At 41.2% G+C, this 17138-nt stretch overlaps 1 protein-coding gene across 8 annotated transcripts in view; it reads left to right on the top strand.

The window, feature by feature from the left end:
- MSANTD3 (Myb/SANT DNA binding domain containing 3) overlaps window positions 1-17138 on the top strand; it is a 324673-nt gene that overhangs the window by 242057 nt on the left and 65478 nt on the right. For 5 of the 8 annotated variants that reach the window (XM_085606797.1, XM_085606795.1, XM_085606800.1 and 2 more), the window contains 2 exons: window positions 4482-4544; window positions 7691-7834. The exons of 1 other annotated variant lie outside the window; for it this stretch is intronic. In XM_085606797.1, the coding sequence (XP_085462923.1) occupies window positions 4482-4544; window positions 7691-7834 (207 nt within the window). The remainder of the gene's footprint in view (window positions 1-4481; window positions 4545-7690; window positions 7835-17138) is intronic. 2 more of the 8 variants (XM_085606801.1, XM_085606802.1) reach the window with 2 other exon arrangements.

The raw sequence follows: 17138 nt of genomic DNA, 5'->3' as shown, positions 1-17138 counted from the left end.
TGGATGGAGCTCCTGCTGGCATGACTCTCACAGTGTCCATTGGCAGGCCCGGTTCAGGAGCCCTGGACGTCACTCTCCATCGTGGTCCCACAGTGAGTCTCGACGCAGGCGGTTGAAGTTGCGGCTCCCCTGACTTCACCGCGCAGAGAATCCAACTTTCCTGTCTCCTCCCGCTTACTGGTTGAGGACTCTGTGCATGAGTTCACCCCACACCTCCATGTCCACCCTGGAGTCGGGGTGACTCTGACCCAGATGCGAGCATATTATTGCTCACTGCATGCCATTCTTGGGTTTTCAGCCTCTAATGTTTTTCCTTCTGAGGAACACTGTTTAGGAGATGACGGGGTTTCTCATCCCATATCTAATGCTACTCTGCCTCCTCTGAAGGATAGCTGGCTAACTGATCTGGGTGAAGCTAGTGGATTGGAGTCTTCCACAGCCTCCAGCCTTCTTTCCCCTCCTGGTCTTGCTACAGAGGAGAGCTCCTCTTTAGCTAATTTGCTAAGGCGTGTTGATCTGATTTTGGATTTAACTCTTCCTTCTGTAGAAAAATCTACTGATCCCCAAATTGGCTTGCTCCATCAGGGCCAAACAGGGGTGGAGCCAATGCTGCCCTATGTGACATTTTTTTGGGAGCCAGGCTAAACCTGATACATTTGCCCCAGTGGATCGATCTATATCTCATAGACACCATCTGGCCCCTGGTTATCTGACCTCCTCCTCCTCATATTTTGATGGTACAGGCTGCTTTGGCCTTGCATAATATCGACTCTCTTTCTCATGTTCTGCCAGACAGAGATTCCAGGAGACAGGACGCTTGTCGTAGGCATATCTTCTCCTCCACATGTTCTGCTTAGCGTTCCACTATCTGATCTTTTGTTCTTGGACACTTTTCTCAAACATTGTGGGATTCCTTGACGCATCTTGTCACCATTGCTTCCGAATGATGCCCGGAGCTAGCTTATCCAGTTAATCCAAGATGTACAACAGGGTGCTAAATTAATCCTTTCAGTTTGTATGGTGATGTTGGTCCTTGATTTCTCTCTCATTTGCGCATTCCATGGTGGTGTCCATGGTTGTCCATCCCATCTACTGGTGACACCCGGTGTGGTATTCCTGCGTCCTGCACGTACTATTCTTATCCTCCGTACACTGTCGATGACAGATTATGGCTCCGTTATGACCCTACATGGGTTTAACACCTATTTCATAGGTATTCTGTTTCTCTGACTATGAGATACGTGCCCAAGAGTTTGTTTTTCGGTATTATTCTTTCTCGCACAAGAATAATTACCTGTGTCACATGCACTTAGAGCACTTCAGTATGCTCTATGCGCTACTTATGAGAGCCATTTGTGGTCTAGAGTTTGAGCTTTGACTCGCATCCTACCTGCTGGAACGTTTGATCCTGACACTTCACGTTGATAAATAATGTTTAGTATCTCTTATAGGGACCTTTCACTTTTCTCTCCTAGGTGGAGTTTCTATATAGCTGAGATCTCTTTGTCATGATGCTCTCGTTTCTCGTTGAACAATACAGGGAGTACCAATTCGACTACCCTTCTTGTGTAATTCTGTTTCGCCATGCTTTTCACCGTCTTTATGACTTTGCTTGCCTGTGGTTCTTGCCACAGTTCTTAGGGTGAAGTGTATACTCTTGCTCACCTAACTTCCTAAGAAAATCTGTTTTTTTCTGTCTTATTGTAGATGGCTAGTTCTAGTCGGGTATTTTTAGGACGAGCATTTGCAGACCCTCCTCCGTGAATGGTATTGCTTGAGTATCTATTCTAAGGTAAAGAATCTAAAGCTAGATGTCTCTATCAGATGAACAAGTTACTTACCTTTGGTAACTCCTTATCTAGTAGAGACATAGTCTAGCCGCAGATTCCTTACCGACCTACCCATTGTCCCTGTTCTGCTAACTGTTTTCATCTTGCCTAAAAGACCCCTTTCTTGGTATTTGCATTCTGTGCATTTCAACTTCGTAATCTTTAACATAAGAGAGATTTTATTTTTTATGGCACACTGTTTCCTCAGCCAGTTTCTATGTTGACTGCGTTTTGATGCGGTAAATAGTCACAGAAGAAACTTACGTCAGCATGTCGGGGGAGGGGCTTACATAGATTCCGGTGCCGTCGCATATGTGGACGCCGTCGGCACGGAGTCGCACGACGCCCTCTATTGACGCGCAGGGGGTACTGCTGAAAATATCCGGATCCTGTCTGGCACCTGGGGAGTATTCTATGGTAAGGATTCTGCGGCTAGACTATGTCTCTACCAGATAAGACGTTACTGAAGGTAAGTAACTTGCATAACAGGCCGCTGGACTCAAGGGCTTCTCCAGTTAGGACCTATTAGGGTATCTAGGGTGAGTGACCTGGTCTCTCATGGGGTCATCAAATCTGCTGCCCAATTGCAATACGAATACCAGCTCCAGAGTGTGCAAGTCTATGGATCCCTTCAGCTGAGACACACCTTCAGTAATTATCAACAACATGGGAGAGGATCTCTGAATTTAGCCTATCCGCCACAGCATGCCAATGTAAATCATTTTAAAACGCTGTATACTGCAAGTGAGGTAGACTGTCAATCATGAAACGAAACAAATTCCCGAGTTGTCTACAACGTCAATAAACCTCGATTTTCTCCACTCGTTTCTGTGATGTGTAGTCCTCCAGGCTTTTTGGCTCAGGGTTGCCAGGATGTTTTCCTAAGTACTGTAAATATCACAGTTTGTGACCTGGCGGAGAACCTTGACCCTGCACACTTTATGAAAGTACTGATTAATCTGAATTTCTTGACAGTCAAAAGAAACATAACAAGCATTGACTATATAAATACAGTTCCTCTGTGGATGAATGGATTAGGATCGCATTGACAAGTACATGATTTTAGAGTCCCTAAATTTCCGCGCCTGAAGTTTTTCCAGGAAATTTAACCTATTATGGACCCCTGGCAGGTCTACTTTGGCCTGTCTGTGACGTGGCCTACATGTATCCGGTCTTTGCCCATATGTATCTTGTTATAGTTACGATTACTGGCAGGATGCATTGCTGCCATTCTGACAGTACCTAATACTTTGAGACGTTCTACCTAACAACGTAGTATAATAGCTGCCACTACGATTCTATTGCCTTCTTTGCTGTTATTGAAAATATCAATAAAGTTTGTCATTAAACAAAAAAAAAAAAAGAATTTGTGCTGTTGGGTCTCGAACATAATACAGATAGTTCTGCAAGCATTGAAATGTTAAAGACTAGCTAAAAGGGGCAGTCCTGTTGTCTTTCTCACTTTAGCAATATCTGGTGAGAAATGTTTGTTTTACTCCACTTGTGATTTTGTTGTAGTGTTAATCATTTTAATGTTTTTGAAGTAGGTTGTTCTAAAACCAAGGACTGGCAAAACCGGCAAAGACGAAGGCCCTTGTAATGAGGATTGAGGATGTGTTCCAAACCATGGATTAGTGATAGTTTACCTAAAAGGTGAACCAGCTGACTTGGTTTGTTTGCAGCAGTGCCACAAAACGTCTGTAGCATCCGTTCCGAGCAAGGGATAGAGAGAACGACTATGAATTTATGCGAAAAGAAGACAAATAAATTCAAATGCGTTGATGGCTATTTGAGCCAAGCACCAACAGAAAGTCAAGAAATGACATTGACTACTGGTATAGACTAAAGTCTTTTAGGGATCACTCGGAAGAGAGCAGTGAATGACATTTTTTAAAATAGAGGACGGACAATTAAAAATGATGAAGAGTAAATCGTGCCACGAAGCAAAACAAAAACTCTGGCCAAGTTATGTGGCCTAATGGTGATATTTCAAAAGGTTACCTGATCAGGAATGAGGCCAAGTACTGATTACATTTACAGCCGATACTTTTTCATATGTCGTCATGTCCGCTTGCAGTTAAGTGAAATCACTTGCCACATAAATATGAATTAAGATTCAAAGTCAATATTTCTTAGGTTGGCTTAAATATTTAATATACTTGAGCTTATTGGCATATGGTAAAAAGCTCAAGGCAAAAAATTACGTAATATTGTCTGTTTTATTTGTTTTTTAAGCTTTATCCGGTTCTTGTGGTAACCTTCTTAGAAAGTAATCGACTACTTAAACATGTTTTTGGAAATGTTCCAATTTGAAGGGATTAATTGCTTCAATATCCATCTGAGATACTAAGAGAAGGTTAAGACCACATTTAAGCCCCAGTCAATCTTTTATACCAGTAAATATTGCACACTATTCGCCTTTTAAAAAGGCGTAGATGGTTATTGGAGAACACATTTTTGGGGGGAATCTGACTAAAGTTATTTAATTGTTCAAATATTTGTTTTTAAGTGTTGCCAGTGATGCAGTGATTGAGGTCCATTACAATTGCCAATTTCTTTAGCAGTAGTGCCATGTGAAGCATACCTTTCGGTGTGTACCATGCAAAGTTTAGGTTTTGGCACTTAATTCAATTATTATTTGTTTACACCTAGCTTCTTGGAGGGTCTCGGCGGCAAATTCAAGCAGAAAGTGGCATGTGATACATGGGAAATCAGGTAATACTAAACTTATTTGTTGCAAGACATGGTTCTCCTTTAAGTAGCCTCTTGTTTAGTTTTGGGTGGATCCACCCTTATATCCAATTTGAAAGAATCCTGACAGATCCATTGGAAAACGGGAGAGATTAAATAAATGTGAATGAGTTCAGCAGCACTGAAAACATTAACAAAGTATAAGGTTTAGGTAAGCACATGAATAGGTGAGTTGTCTAAAGCATGTGGACAGTCGAGGCATGGCAGTGGCACACTTGAACCCGTTTTATTAGTGTGTGCTTTGCAAAATCAAGGGATTATCACTCTATCCATTTTCAGAAGATATTTATAATTTGAATAGCCTTAGCCCTAAAATGCCTGGATTTAGAAATGATCTGTGATCGCAAGGTTCAATGTGCTGGACAAATGTTTGGGCTCGAGAATGTAGAAAGCATGTAAGGTGCCTTGTACCAGATAATCGGACATTGTACTGGCAATGCTTAACCCTAAAGCTTTGTTCATTTACAAATTAAGTATGTTCTTTCTTAAACCACTTAATTGATTCCTAGAAATGGAGATATTTCGATTTTGTCCCCGTTGTGGACTATTACTATTAGTTCCTTTTCTTCTCACTAGAAGTCAGGGCAAGAACTTTAGGCTAGTAACTACGTAAATACTTTATTGAACACTCATGTCCTTTAGAATGTGCAGTTACATACCAGTAAAGCAATTGGACACTCAAAAAGGAGTGTTGCGGAAGTTACAGCATGATAGCGACAAGAAAGTTCATTATGAAATAACGGCTCTGCCAAGGGATGTAGCTCATTACAAATTAATAAACTGAAGGTTACTTAGAACACAAGTAACAATGGTGCCTAAGTGACTCGCATTCTAACTCTTATATTTATTTAGTTAGCAATGCGTATTTTTGCATTATTGGGACCATATAAATTTAAATGACGTCGTCCTCCCTTTAGGATAGGTTATCCTTGTGCAGTAATTCCTTCAGTTAAATATTCGTTCTTAAAAAGATAGGCACAATTTGTGGAAATATGCAAAGATGCCATTTTCACCTATCATTGTAATTAGAGAGGCTGTAAATTCCATCCGTAATCAGCATAGGCATAGCCACTTTGGGCAGCTTCATAGAGTCGAAGGTATTTACAAAAAGCATTGTGCTTTATTAATATTTCACAGTGAGTGGACTGATACAAAAGACAAGCATGCTTGCCATGGCCATTAACTGCAATGTTGGGCTGGTCGCTAACTGAATGGATTAACCCTGGCGGTAGAAAATAAGGGCTGTGAAGTTCCCTAGTCCTGCTGACTGGAACTTATTCAACACTGTCAATTCATCTTTATTTTAAAATAGTCGCCTTTTCAGATTTTGATTAGACACGTGCAGTTAGTTGAGTGCACCATTAACATTGGGGGGAGGGGAGTATTTTTCATAATAAACCCATTGTTTTATTTCCCAAATTGTATTTGTGTGCACATCTTTTTCTCCAAAGGTGACCAATAGGAAGACATTCAAGGAAACCCCTATGTTCACCAGCACAAACCATCTTTTTGGCTTGCGCCCTGGGAGACAGCATAGAACTGCCTTTCATGAGTGCTCCTGTTCTCTTAGCATCCCAAAAAATATTTTCATCTTCTTGGAAACATTGTTTTTCTAGCCGCAGAATTAACCCTTAAACTCAGTAGTCTTTCCACTAGTCCTTCATTAGTTTCTATTCCTTTTATTTTCCGTACAAGAGCAGTACTGGCCGACTCTTGCTCTGGATTCAATAGTAACATTCTATGTAGTGTCTTCATCCATTTCCAGGTCTTGCGCTTCTCGATTAATTGAAGGACTTACATCTCTGAGCATCATACTCAGTCCTATGGTGGCAGACCAGTGAATCTTGTTCCATATCATAGACCTTAAACAAAAACAAAAACCCAGCTATTTTAAAATGACCCATTCCTTTTATCAAATGAAGTGGTGCTGAAACAATAAGTAAATGAGTGGTAGTGCATCCTCTTGGTCCTGTAAATTGTCGTGTTGAAAGGTTAGTTCTTAACCCCTGATTGATCACTGCACTTGCCATTCATGAATAGAACCCATTCAGGAGAGGCATGTTTGCAAAACCCTATCAGTAACTTTGTTGTACATTTTATGTACTTTCCTGCTAAACTTTGAAAGCGATCCAAGATAGTAATCATTGTGTTGCAAGTCAGAACTCGCTAATATCATCACGGGGCTGACGTCATTTTTTTCTAATATTTAACCTTTTGTCCCGAATTTGCACTTGTGACGTCTTTTTGACAAGGAATGAAAATGTCAATGGGTCATTGGAAACCTGGTTGCATGTGTTTAATGAAATAAAATGTGAGATTCTATTAGATATAGAAATCCGCAGACCAGTGGTGTCATACAAAATAAACCCCACCCCCTTTCCCTCAGAATGTGAACAGCTGCCCCTGATTCGCCTATATCTCACAGATAGTCATTGCCCTTAGGCTGAATGTGGGCCCCCTGAGGGTTTATGGGGCCCCTGAAGGGCTGCCCCCACCCTGCACCACGCCCCTGCCGCAGACAAAAGCCCACAGAGTCACCAAGCTGGTAGGACTTAAGCTATATATCTTGTCGCAAACTAGACAAATGAGAACTGTAATAAACAGCACATGCACTAGACAGCATATTTTCAATCTACGTAGGCAGTGCGGTAAGTATGCAACCATTCCCACCAAGGAAACGTCAGCAAGGCCCATATTGAGATAAGTACAGCCCACTGCCAAAGTCAAGGTAAAACTCACAAAAATCTACACACATTTGTGTTCCTTTAGTAAAATGTTGAATACATGGCGTTCACAATTAGAAAATATAAATCCTCTTCTATGCTTATACTACTAAATAACCTTGCCTTTATATAGAAAATGCTTGTTTATGCATATATAAGCTTGAATGTTAGGTGACCACCGTTTTGTTGAAAGCAATACACTGAATGTCATTTTATAAAGGGTCGCAGTTTTCCATTAAATATGCACATAAGTTATGACAAAACGTATTCTCTCGTAAAACTGATGAACAACCTCTAATGAATAGTTTTGAGGTTTTTCTCATCTCGGAGCTTAGTTGGGTGAATAGCTCATCTAACAAACTGAATTTGTTTTTGTTTTTACTTCAGATCTTGATGGCAAGAGACTTAATATCTTGGATCTAGAGCTATTAATTGATGAACAAGGAAAGGTTCAATCCAAAACATGTAGGAAGACGCCTGCATCAAATTCATTATGTCCAGGAAACGTCCCTCCACGCTCTATAAAGCAAGGTACCCCGATTAGACAGCTCGTATTAGTGAGAAACAAATGGAGAATCGTTCGGGGAGGGAGGAGGGTGTTTGTAGGTAATCCACTTCTAGGAAAAAACAAATCATTTAAAAGGAGACAAAGAATTGTATTTCTTTTTTTCTTTTTCTATCTATAATTAGATCATAAGGTGGGTAGATTAAGGTGATAATCACTTTTCATTGACATGTTGTTAAGAGTCCAGAGCTTTTCTCCTCCATAAGCAGTCCACAAGTAGACAAACCATCAAGTGTAGTATATTTATCTGAAGTTAATTTTGGAAGTACATATTTGATCATGCATATTGTCAAAAGCCGATTTCACACAATCAAATGCTGGGTTTTTATTTACTTGGCCTGAGCCTCAGTTGCAAGAAGCCCCTGTGAAAAGATGTAGGCTATACAGGTGGCCTTATATTTTTCTCTAAACAAGATCATTTGTGCCTCTGAGTGTGTTGAAGCCTCTGGGAATTTTCTGGTCGGCCATAAGGGGACAGCAGCCATCTCTTGGTGTGGCTCAGTCTTCCAGCCTATGGACATGCAGGCCTTTTGGACAGTGTGTGGCAGGCACTGCTGTTTGATTGCAGCTAAATGCTACAGTGGCCAGGGGTAATTTTTTAAAAATCCAGTAGTAACTCTACTGGATTCAAAAAGTGATTGTCTGGAAAGTGTATGAGGGGGTCCTTGCTAGTAAGTCGTAGGGTTCATGTAAGCCAGTGTGTTGGCATCCTGGTTGCTTGATTGGACCTACAGGACCCAGGAAACAATTCCAGCGACATTCAATGTGATCAGTAGTTGGATGCTTCTGACAGAATTTCCAGTGACCCCACCTCACATAAATGTGTGGTTTGCAGGGGTAATTTGGGGAATGTCAGGTTGCCCAAGCTGTGAGGGATCCATTTTGTAGTAATCCTCGTAGTGCAATGTGAGATTGTTATTTTGAATTAAGCAACAGAGGTGTTCATGGATTAGAGACTCACTGTAGTCAAAGGAATGAGTTAACTGTCAGTTAAAGGAGTTGCGGTTGCACAGAGAACCAGGATACACTAGAGTCCTTTCAGACAGTTTTTGTGAGCGGAAGTAATCCTACTTGTTTTCTAGCTGATATGGTGGATGAGTACATTTTGTAATAGTTGCTGGTAGCATAATTGTTGGCATTCTGGTAAGAGCCAAGGATCTGGATTAGGAGGTGATGAACCTGGTCCGCTCTGCAGGATCACCATTCATGTTTGCCTGTCTCTGCCTTCCTTTGCTGAACCGTTTCCGTTGGCTTTTGGGACTCTGCACTTTTTCCCCGTTAACCAGTGATAAAGTGCTTGTGTCCTCTCCTGGAAATATAACATTCGCCCACACCTAATTGGCACATTTATTTACTTTTAAGCCCCTAGTATATGGTAATACATGTACCCAGGGCCTCTAAATTAAATACTACTAGTGGGTAGCAGCATTCCTTGTTCCTCCCACTAAAGTAGCCTTTTAAAACATGCCCTAGGCCTGCCACTGCAACATTTTATTGCAGTTTTAAACTGCCATTTTGACCTGGCAAAATAAACCTTTTTCTAGGCATAACCCTTCCTTTTTAATGCTTTCAAGTCACTTATAAGGTAAGCCCTAAAGGCTTATATTACAGGGTGCATGGTGTTTAAATAGCTGATCATGTGGGTTTGTTTTACATGTCCTGGCAGAGAAAAACTCCTAAATTAATTTTTCCGTGCCGTAAGGCCATCTTGCCCATAGACTAATTTGGTTACCTTATTATATTTAATAAGTGCTAACTTCAGTTTGGAACCAGATGGAGAGGTGCTTTTTACACTCAAATGAATTATACTTTTAAATCCTCTTTAATGGCAAAGTTGAATTTTCAGTCACAATTCTGAAAATACCACTTTCACAAGCTGTCATCTTTCTGCCATAACCAAATGCATCTTTCTGCCTGTGTCCAGAGTCACATGATTGGAAATGGCTCTTCTGTGGTGTCGTATGTATTGCTTTCAGACATTGTAACAAAGAAGGCCTGTGGGAGGGAGAGGGTCTGTGTAGTATGCTGTACTTTGTATTTCCTGATGTTAATAGAACATTGATAATCCTTTAGTTCCACATGTCATGGTAACAATCTCTACTCAGAATGTTAGTATTCAAAGGACAGCTGTTGAGTCTTACATTCATAGCTGTGTGTGTAGGCTGAAGTGTATATAGACCTTCTTATTAAACTCTTATGGATTTAACTACATTTTCTGTGAATTGATCTTTACAGTCTTCTTGATAAGATTGCTAGGTACAAATTGTGTCCTGGCCTGATTACATTTCAAACGGTCCTGCCTGCAGCAATCACAGGAACTTGACACTAGGCCTGCCTTGGCTGGTCTTCCTAGCCAGTTTGGCATCAGGACCAGGGGAAGGGGAAGAACTGTCATTTTTGGGGTTAGGTCAGGGAATTCTCCCACACAAAGGCTGGCACCAGTTATACAAATGGGACACTGGAACTTGACACCAGGACTGCCCTTGCCTTGGTCACCCTTGACAGTTTGGTGCCCGGACCAGGAGAAGGGGAAGAACTGACAGAACCATTGTGGGGGTTAGGTCAGGGAACTCCCCCACACAAAGGCTGGCACCAGGTATAAAAATGGGACATACTGAATCCATCATCAGAAAACGCATGGACATGTGGAAGATTCAGAAGAAGTACTGCCCAACTGTCTCAGGAAAAAGGGACTGCCCTGTTGACTGAATAAAGAAGAGTGGACCTGCTTGCTAGAGAGGCTACAAGGGGTCAGTAAGCTGGCCTGCTGTGAGCTATAGGGATAAAGCAAGCTTCCAGAGACCTCCGTCACCTGCTCAATGCCAACTTGACCTACCTGAGCACTACTGCTAGCCTTTGCTGGAGTAAGTCCTGATCACCAACAGCTGCCCTCAGGTCCTAGACCCTTGGTGGGCATCAGTGTGAACGCTTTCTGAAGAAAAGGTGAAAATACAGAAGTTTTGGGTTCCTTGCATCTGCAAAGTTACCTCCTGTAGCTGAGAATCGACCGCCCCCAACAGCCAGCGGAATCTGCTCTATGCAGCGATATCCTGCAGTGATTGCCAGTGTGAAGCTCCAGCAACGATGACCAGCTCTTCACGCTAGATTGACCATCCGCAATGCTCACCCTGCACCACATGCCGACATCACCCAGCTTGCGACCCATAGCAACGTGAATGGAACTCTTCGCTTTGACTTTAAGGTGGTAACTCTTCAACAGGACTAACCTAGTCTGTGTATTTTACCTACACTCTATTGCTGTCAGCCTGAACTTGTGATTATCCCCGGTCCAGTGCCACCAAATAACCGTGAGTTCCACTTGCTTCTTGGTGCTATTTCCACCTAAAACTTTAAAACTCATATCTCCAGTTCTACTGATTGGCGTTTTGTAATTTTGCTGTCCTTTAAATTCTTACAATCAACTCTGTTTTTCTATTTTGGGTTAGGGTTTTCTTGTGCTGTATTTTCACTTTATTGCTGTTTGTTTGATGCATAAATACTTAACAGATTACTAAATTAAGCCTGACTGCTTTGTGCCAAGCTACCAGAGATTTAAGCACAGAATAATTTAGTGAGTTTTGTGGTTCAGAGAAATTTGGCTGTTGCAGAATAACTTTGAGTAATGTGATGTAGCAGCAGTTTTTAGGCCCTGCTGCAGTAGGGTTGAGCCAAGGGGAAGTGGAGACGGTCTGGCCTTGTCCAGGTGCTGTCTGAAAGTCCCTTGAGTGCTCCCCTGGCTTAATCATCAGCGAGCCTTCCTGGTCTATCTAGGCTGCCAAAGATAATGAGGTACAGTTGCTTTCGTGGGACCCCCACAGCCACTGAGAAAGTGGAAGAAGACAAAGAACGAGTGACCAAGCTCTACTATGAGCTCACTAATCATTTTAAAGGCCCCACATGCCCTGCAAATTTGCTCTCGGGGAAAGTGACCAAAGAGGACTTTGCTGAGTGCTTGATTATTACATTTTCCATTGTTGATTATTTTAAACACTCAGGGAAATCAATGTTCAAATCATATAAGAACCTGCACTCAGGTTCCCAGGATATGATATTAGATAACCCAGCAAAAAAGCAAAGACCAGACATTTCGGCAAACTTTAGCTAGTACTGCAAAGTTGAGTAAAGGCCCTTATAAGCTTATTGTAAAGGCTCAGGTCCATTGTTCTGACTCAGAATCTAAACAAAACATAGTAGCATATCTAGTATCCTCTCAATACAGGAGCTTTCTTGCCTGGACCTAAGTAGGGAAAACGCCGATATAGACCCCTTTAGTCCAGTTCCATCTATAGGTTTAAAAGATTCGGATCCAAAGCCGGCCCTAACTCCACTGAAAATTAACTTTGAAAATGTATCCCCTAAGAATATGAATAAAATCAGGGGGTATCCTCTGACTGAATCTAGTTTTCTAATGGCTGACCACATGGCTGATCATAAGAATTTTATGAACAACTAAAAAAAAGTCAGCTGATCTTTCTTTTATTGCAAAATCTTATACAATTAACCCTGATTTTGCGAAGTTCCCTAAATAGCCTCGTCAGGACCCTTCGGGTCTATGGAACAACTAGCTTATTAGCTTGGATGCCATAACAGCTGCCCTAAACTTCCACTCAGATAAACTATATATATAGGTGGAACTGCTTAATACTCTTCCTCTTTTAGTCACAGGATTCAATTCCAAATTGCTAAAATTGAGTGTAGTAAAAGTGCAATCTTATACAAGTACCCAACTATTAACTTCGACTTGTGCCCTTATATTGGAAATGTCTCAAATCTTCCAATGATAGTTAGTTCCCTTATTGATTAAGTAAAAAAAATAGCCATGATGCACAATTGAAAAACGGTAGAAACCCCATCTCTCGGAACCACGTCTGGGACAAAGTGCTGGTAAAATTCAAGCTTCACTAATTAGACAAAAAGATTATCCAACAACGAGCGTTAGAATTCCGGCGGAAGAAAAATAAATCATGATTAATGTCCATCTGTGTAATGCGACTGAAAATGTTCCTCCACAGAAGCTGCTGTCAAGTATGATAAAGCAAGAGCAAAATGTACTAAATTGTTATTGTTCCCAAAAATGTCTAACAAAAAGGACCAGAAAATGAATCGGAAAGGCTTTTAATAAACAAAAAAATTAACGGCAACCACAAGGGTCAAGGAGAAGATAAAAGATTGTTATCCTGTCTTTAAACATAGTACCTGCCAAAATCAGGCAAAATTGGTTGCATCAGTGGTCGATTGTCATGAAAGGCATTCAGTGACTGATAGCAATTCGGCAAGTGGTAATAAACCTCAACCCAGTCAACAAACAGTTGAATGTCCAATCGAAGACAAGATAAAAAAATATTCAACTCCCCCTATAAAAGATGTTGAAAGTCGAATGAAAATGTCCATGGCTTTAACAAAATAAAAGTTTGAAGAACTCAGAGAATGGAAATCTTTGCACTTTTACCTCAAACAAAGCTAACAATCAACATATGCCTAGTATCACTAGGGGGAGAACATGTGGATTCCCAGATTATTACATCTCAGCACAGAAACCATTGTTGTCTGAGGACAAATGGTCTGCCTTCTGGTTTGGACCATGGAAACAGGCCACATGAAGGTACCAGAGTATCCAACGCTTTTACAACTTATATGAAGCGTATCTTCATTCCAAATCAAGAGGTTCCAATGACATTCTCAACCTAAGTGCTATTTTTAAATTATTAGCATCAATTTCGTATTTTCCAGCTTTACATCCACAGGTATCGAGGCAATTCAATTTTAACAAGATCCTACCAATACCTCGTGTGAAACCACCCATGGCATATGATCAACCACAGAAATTGCAAAAAAAAGTATATGACTGCGGCGTGCAGTTTGCAGAGTGAGGTATTGAAATTAAGAAAGATGTTACTTCTAACTGTCCAACAATCCTGATTCCTTCTATGCCTTTAAGAATGGCAGTCTTCACTCCCACCCAATATTACAAAACAGCCTACTTCTTTTTTACGGCCCGCTCTACAAACTGACTAAAATGTCATGCTTTACAATTACAAACTCAGTCTCTGAATCCTGCATTTGTAAACTAACTGCCAAGAGGAAAATTCTAATGCAGGATTGGACTTGGCTTCCATCTGATCTGTCTAAACCAACAGCCACCAGTAAAAAACAATGTGCGGTTTACTTTGATCAACAAAAATTGCTCATGAGAAATTGTTCTTGGAATGTGCACAGCCTCACAGGGCTTCTGGAAGAGCCAGAGGCAATATCATTCTTACAAAGTTTTGAAATCTTAATGTTACAAGGAACATGGAGAGAGCAATGCACCCCTATCATCAGCCATCGTGAATTTAATATTAATGCCACACGTTCTTCACATCAAGGCCGAGCCAAAGGAGGGTTAGCAAAATGTGTAGCATCAGAACTAAACCTTGAAGTTCAAGTACATACTTTTGAATTGACATGGTTGCAATGTATAAAATTACAATTCCTATTTGATATTTCTATTAATTATTTATCTGAGCACAAGGTGGAATAACAAGCTAACTCAACTTGCAATTTTGTGGAAAATTGTTAAATCAATGGTTTTTCAATACCCCAACGCAAACCAAATAATCTCTGGTGATTTCAATATCCACCTCTATACCAGTAGCTCAATAGCAACAAAAACATCTGGCAAGTCCAATTACAATATTGCACAAATTTGTTGTGAACAACTTCAACGATTTGACCTACTGATGATTAACAAATGTGGCAGAAATCCCCAAAATAAAATTCTGACCTACAGGTCTTCCCGTCACAGCTCTATAATTGATTGTACCATTATCTCAAAGGGCCTGCAAGCCCTTGCTATTAGCTATGTTAGAACGCCAAGACTTGGAAGTGACCACAATCCCTAAAAACTAACTCTGCAATTGGCTGTGTGTTGTATGCAAAAATCCAATGACCTTCATCATGTGGCTTCTTCCTATAAATTAAAATGTTTGGTCTGGCAGTCTAACAAACAGGAAGAGCTATTGCAACACGCCAATACATCAATTAGAACTGGCTGCTCTTCGGACGCCACGGAAAGCTCCATGGTGGATAAATAGAACATTATAAGTTATTCCTTAATCTCGAAATTCACATTCAAAAATGCAGGAAAGGCTAAATCTCTTTCAAATTCTATTTAAAAAAGTGGTATACGCCCAATCTGTACCAACAAAAGAAGGGTTTGAATAAATTGACATAGGCTGCATTTCACCAGAAACATTTGTCCATGCAATATTTATTCAAACCACAGTAAAAAGACTTAAAGTTATACAAGGAAAGCTAAGAATAACTACCATCAGGAGCGGTGGAAGAAACTGCTAACTGCCAGCAAGTAAGGCTTTCAGGTTAATAATCAATGCTCTTGACAATAATGGTAACGGGGCCAGTACTGCAAACATCACAGAAATTGCTTGGGTGGACTATATTACCAAATGGTATGGCATACAATTGGCACTTTCTCCGAAGTATAGGCCCTCTTGGAATACTAAATTTACAGAGAAACTTGGAGAGGAAAAAGAGAAACATTGCCCACGCATAAGAGCACCGTTTAGTCATTGCAGCTAGCAGGACCAACACAACATCTCACCCTATAATGAAGCCTCTGAAAAAAGAAGAAATCATAGCACTGCTTAAATGGATTAGGTCAAATGGGCCGCCTGGCCCAAATGGCCTTCCAAATGCCATCTTTAGGACAGATCCTGACTGTGGGCAATGATTCTGTCCCCCCCTTTATATTGAGTTCATTTCGATGCAAACTGTTCCATGATTCATGGCAAGGAAGTATTTTGCGACCTTTTTACCAAAGCAGTCCTCCTGATTTCCTACAAACTATCGACTTTATTCATGCACCTTTTTGAGGGCTTAATGGGTCTAGTGTCAGCCACGTTTGCACTTGCTGTTTCCACCTGTTTTAGTCAATCTTTATTGAAAGATTAGTTCTCTTTGGAACTTGGTGGGGTTCAGTCGCAGACCCTCCTCCAATGGAGTGTAGCTTTGGTATCCTAAGTAAAGGAATCTGCGGCTAGATGTCTCTATCAGATGAACAAGTTACTTACCTTCTGTAACAATGTATCTGGTAGAGACCCAGTCTAGCCGCAGATTCCTTAATGCCCACCCATCTTCCCCGCTCTGCGAGTACCTTTTTAGGTTGGGTTCTTCACACTGGTCTTTCTGCCTGTGGTCTCTCTCTTCCTGCGTGTTGGTCTCTTCGCACCCTTTACAGGTCAGGATGTCTTATTCTGTTTTACCTGTTGCTTCTCCACACATTATTGCAATTGGGTGGTGGGCTCCTATATCCATCCACCATGTCGCACCCTGGTTCTTTTCTAGTGTGGAGATTGATCATGTCCTTCTCCCCCCGCGCCCCCGAGACTTTTTCTCCACTAGTTTGATGTCAATTTGCCTATGCTACAGCCAGTTGGTCATAGTTAGTGCGTATGGTTGCACATTTTCTGTTGTTGCAGAAATGTTGTCAATTGCCATAACTTCATGTTGTTACAGTCTTGTTGTCCATTACAATGCATTCATGTGGTTGCAGACTGCTTTTCGTTTACCATAACATTCTTTTCCATTGCTGTTTTGCCTCATAAGAGGGTATGGTTCTTCGCTTCTGCAAGACTGTTTCTAGGGGCGAGTACTCTGCTCTCTCCCTTCAGTTCCTTACAGTATGACGGTCTTTCTCTACAATGCATTGTGATGTTTCTCATTTTATTATTTATTGTCATTGTTGTGTCAAAGATTTTTAATCTTTTTGGGCAGAGTGTTCCCACACTCTCACAGTTTTAGTAATTGCTCCACTTTGTGGCGCGAAAAAGTTTCATAGAAGGAAACTGACGTCAGCGCACCAGGAGGGACTTATATGGCTCCACTGACGTCATATCCGTGGACGACACCAGGGTGGAGCCATGCGATGGCGTTCCCCGGTACTGCTGAAAAATCTTTTGATCCAGTCTGGCACCTGGAGGATATTCTAAGTTAAGGAATCTGCAGCTAGACTGTGTCTCTACCAGATACATCGTTACCGAAGGTAAGTAACTTCTTAATGCCCTATAAGAATTGCTCAGGGTGCTAATGCAGTCTATTGTTAAGACCTGTTATTGGAGCAATATCAGTATTAAAAGGATTGCGATAATATAAAGGGGCCAAATGGCTGTGAGGTGGATTGGTTAAAAAGAGGGCACCGCACGATTGTCGCAGAAGGCCCTTTGTGCCACCACCCAGAGAGGGTAGTGTTGCACGGAGTCTGCTGGTAACGTA

The sequence above is a fragment of the Triturus cristatus genome, chromosome 5_2 (genome assembly GCF_964204655.1).
Source record: "Triturus cristatus chromosome 5_2, aTriCri1.1, whole genome shotgun sequence".
Classification (NCBI taxonomy): domain Eukaryota; kingdom Metazoa; phylum Chordata; class Amphibia; order Caudata; family Salamandridae; genus Triturus; species Triturus cristatus.
Note: the sequence above shows the minus strand (reverse complement) of the source record. Positions and strands in the feature narration are given on the sequence as shown.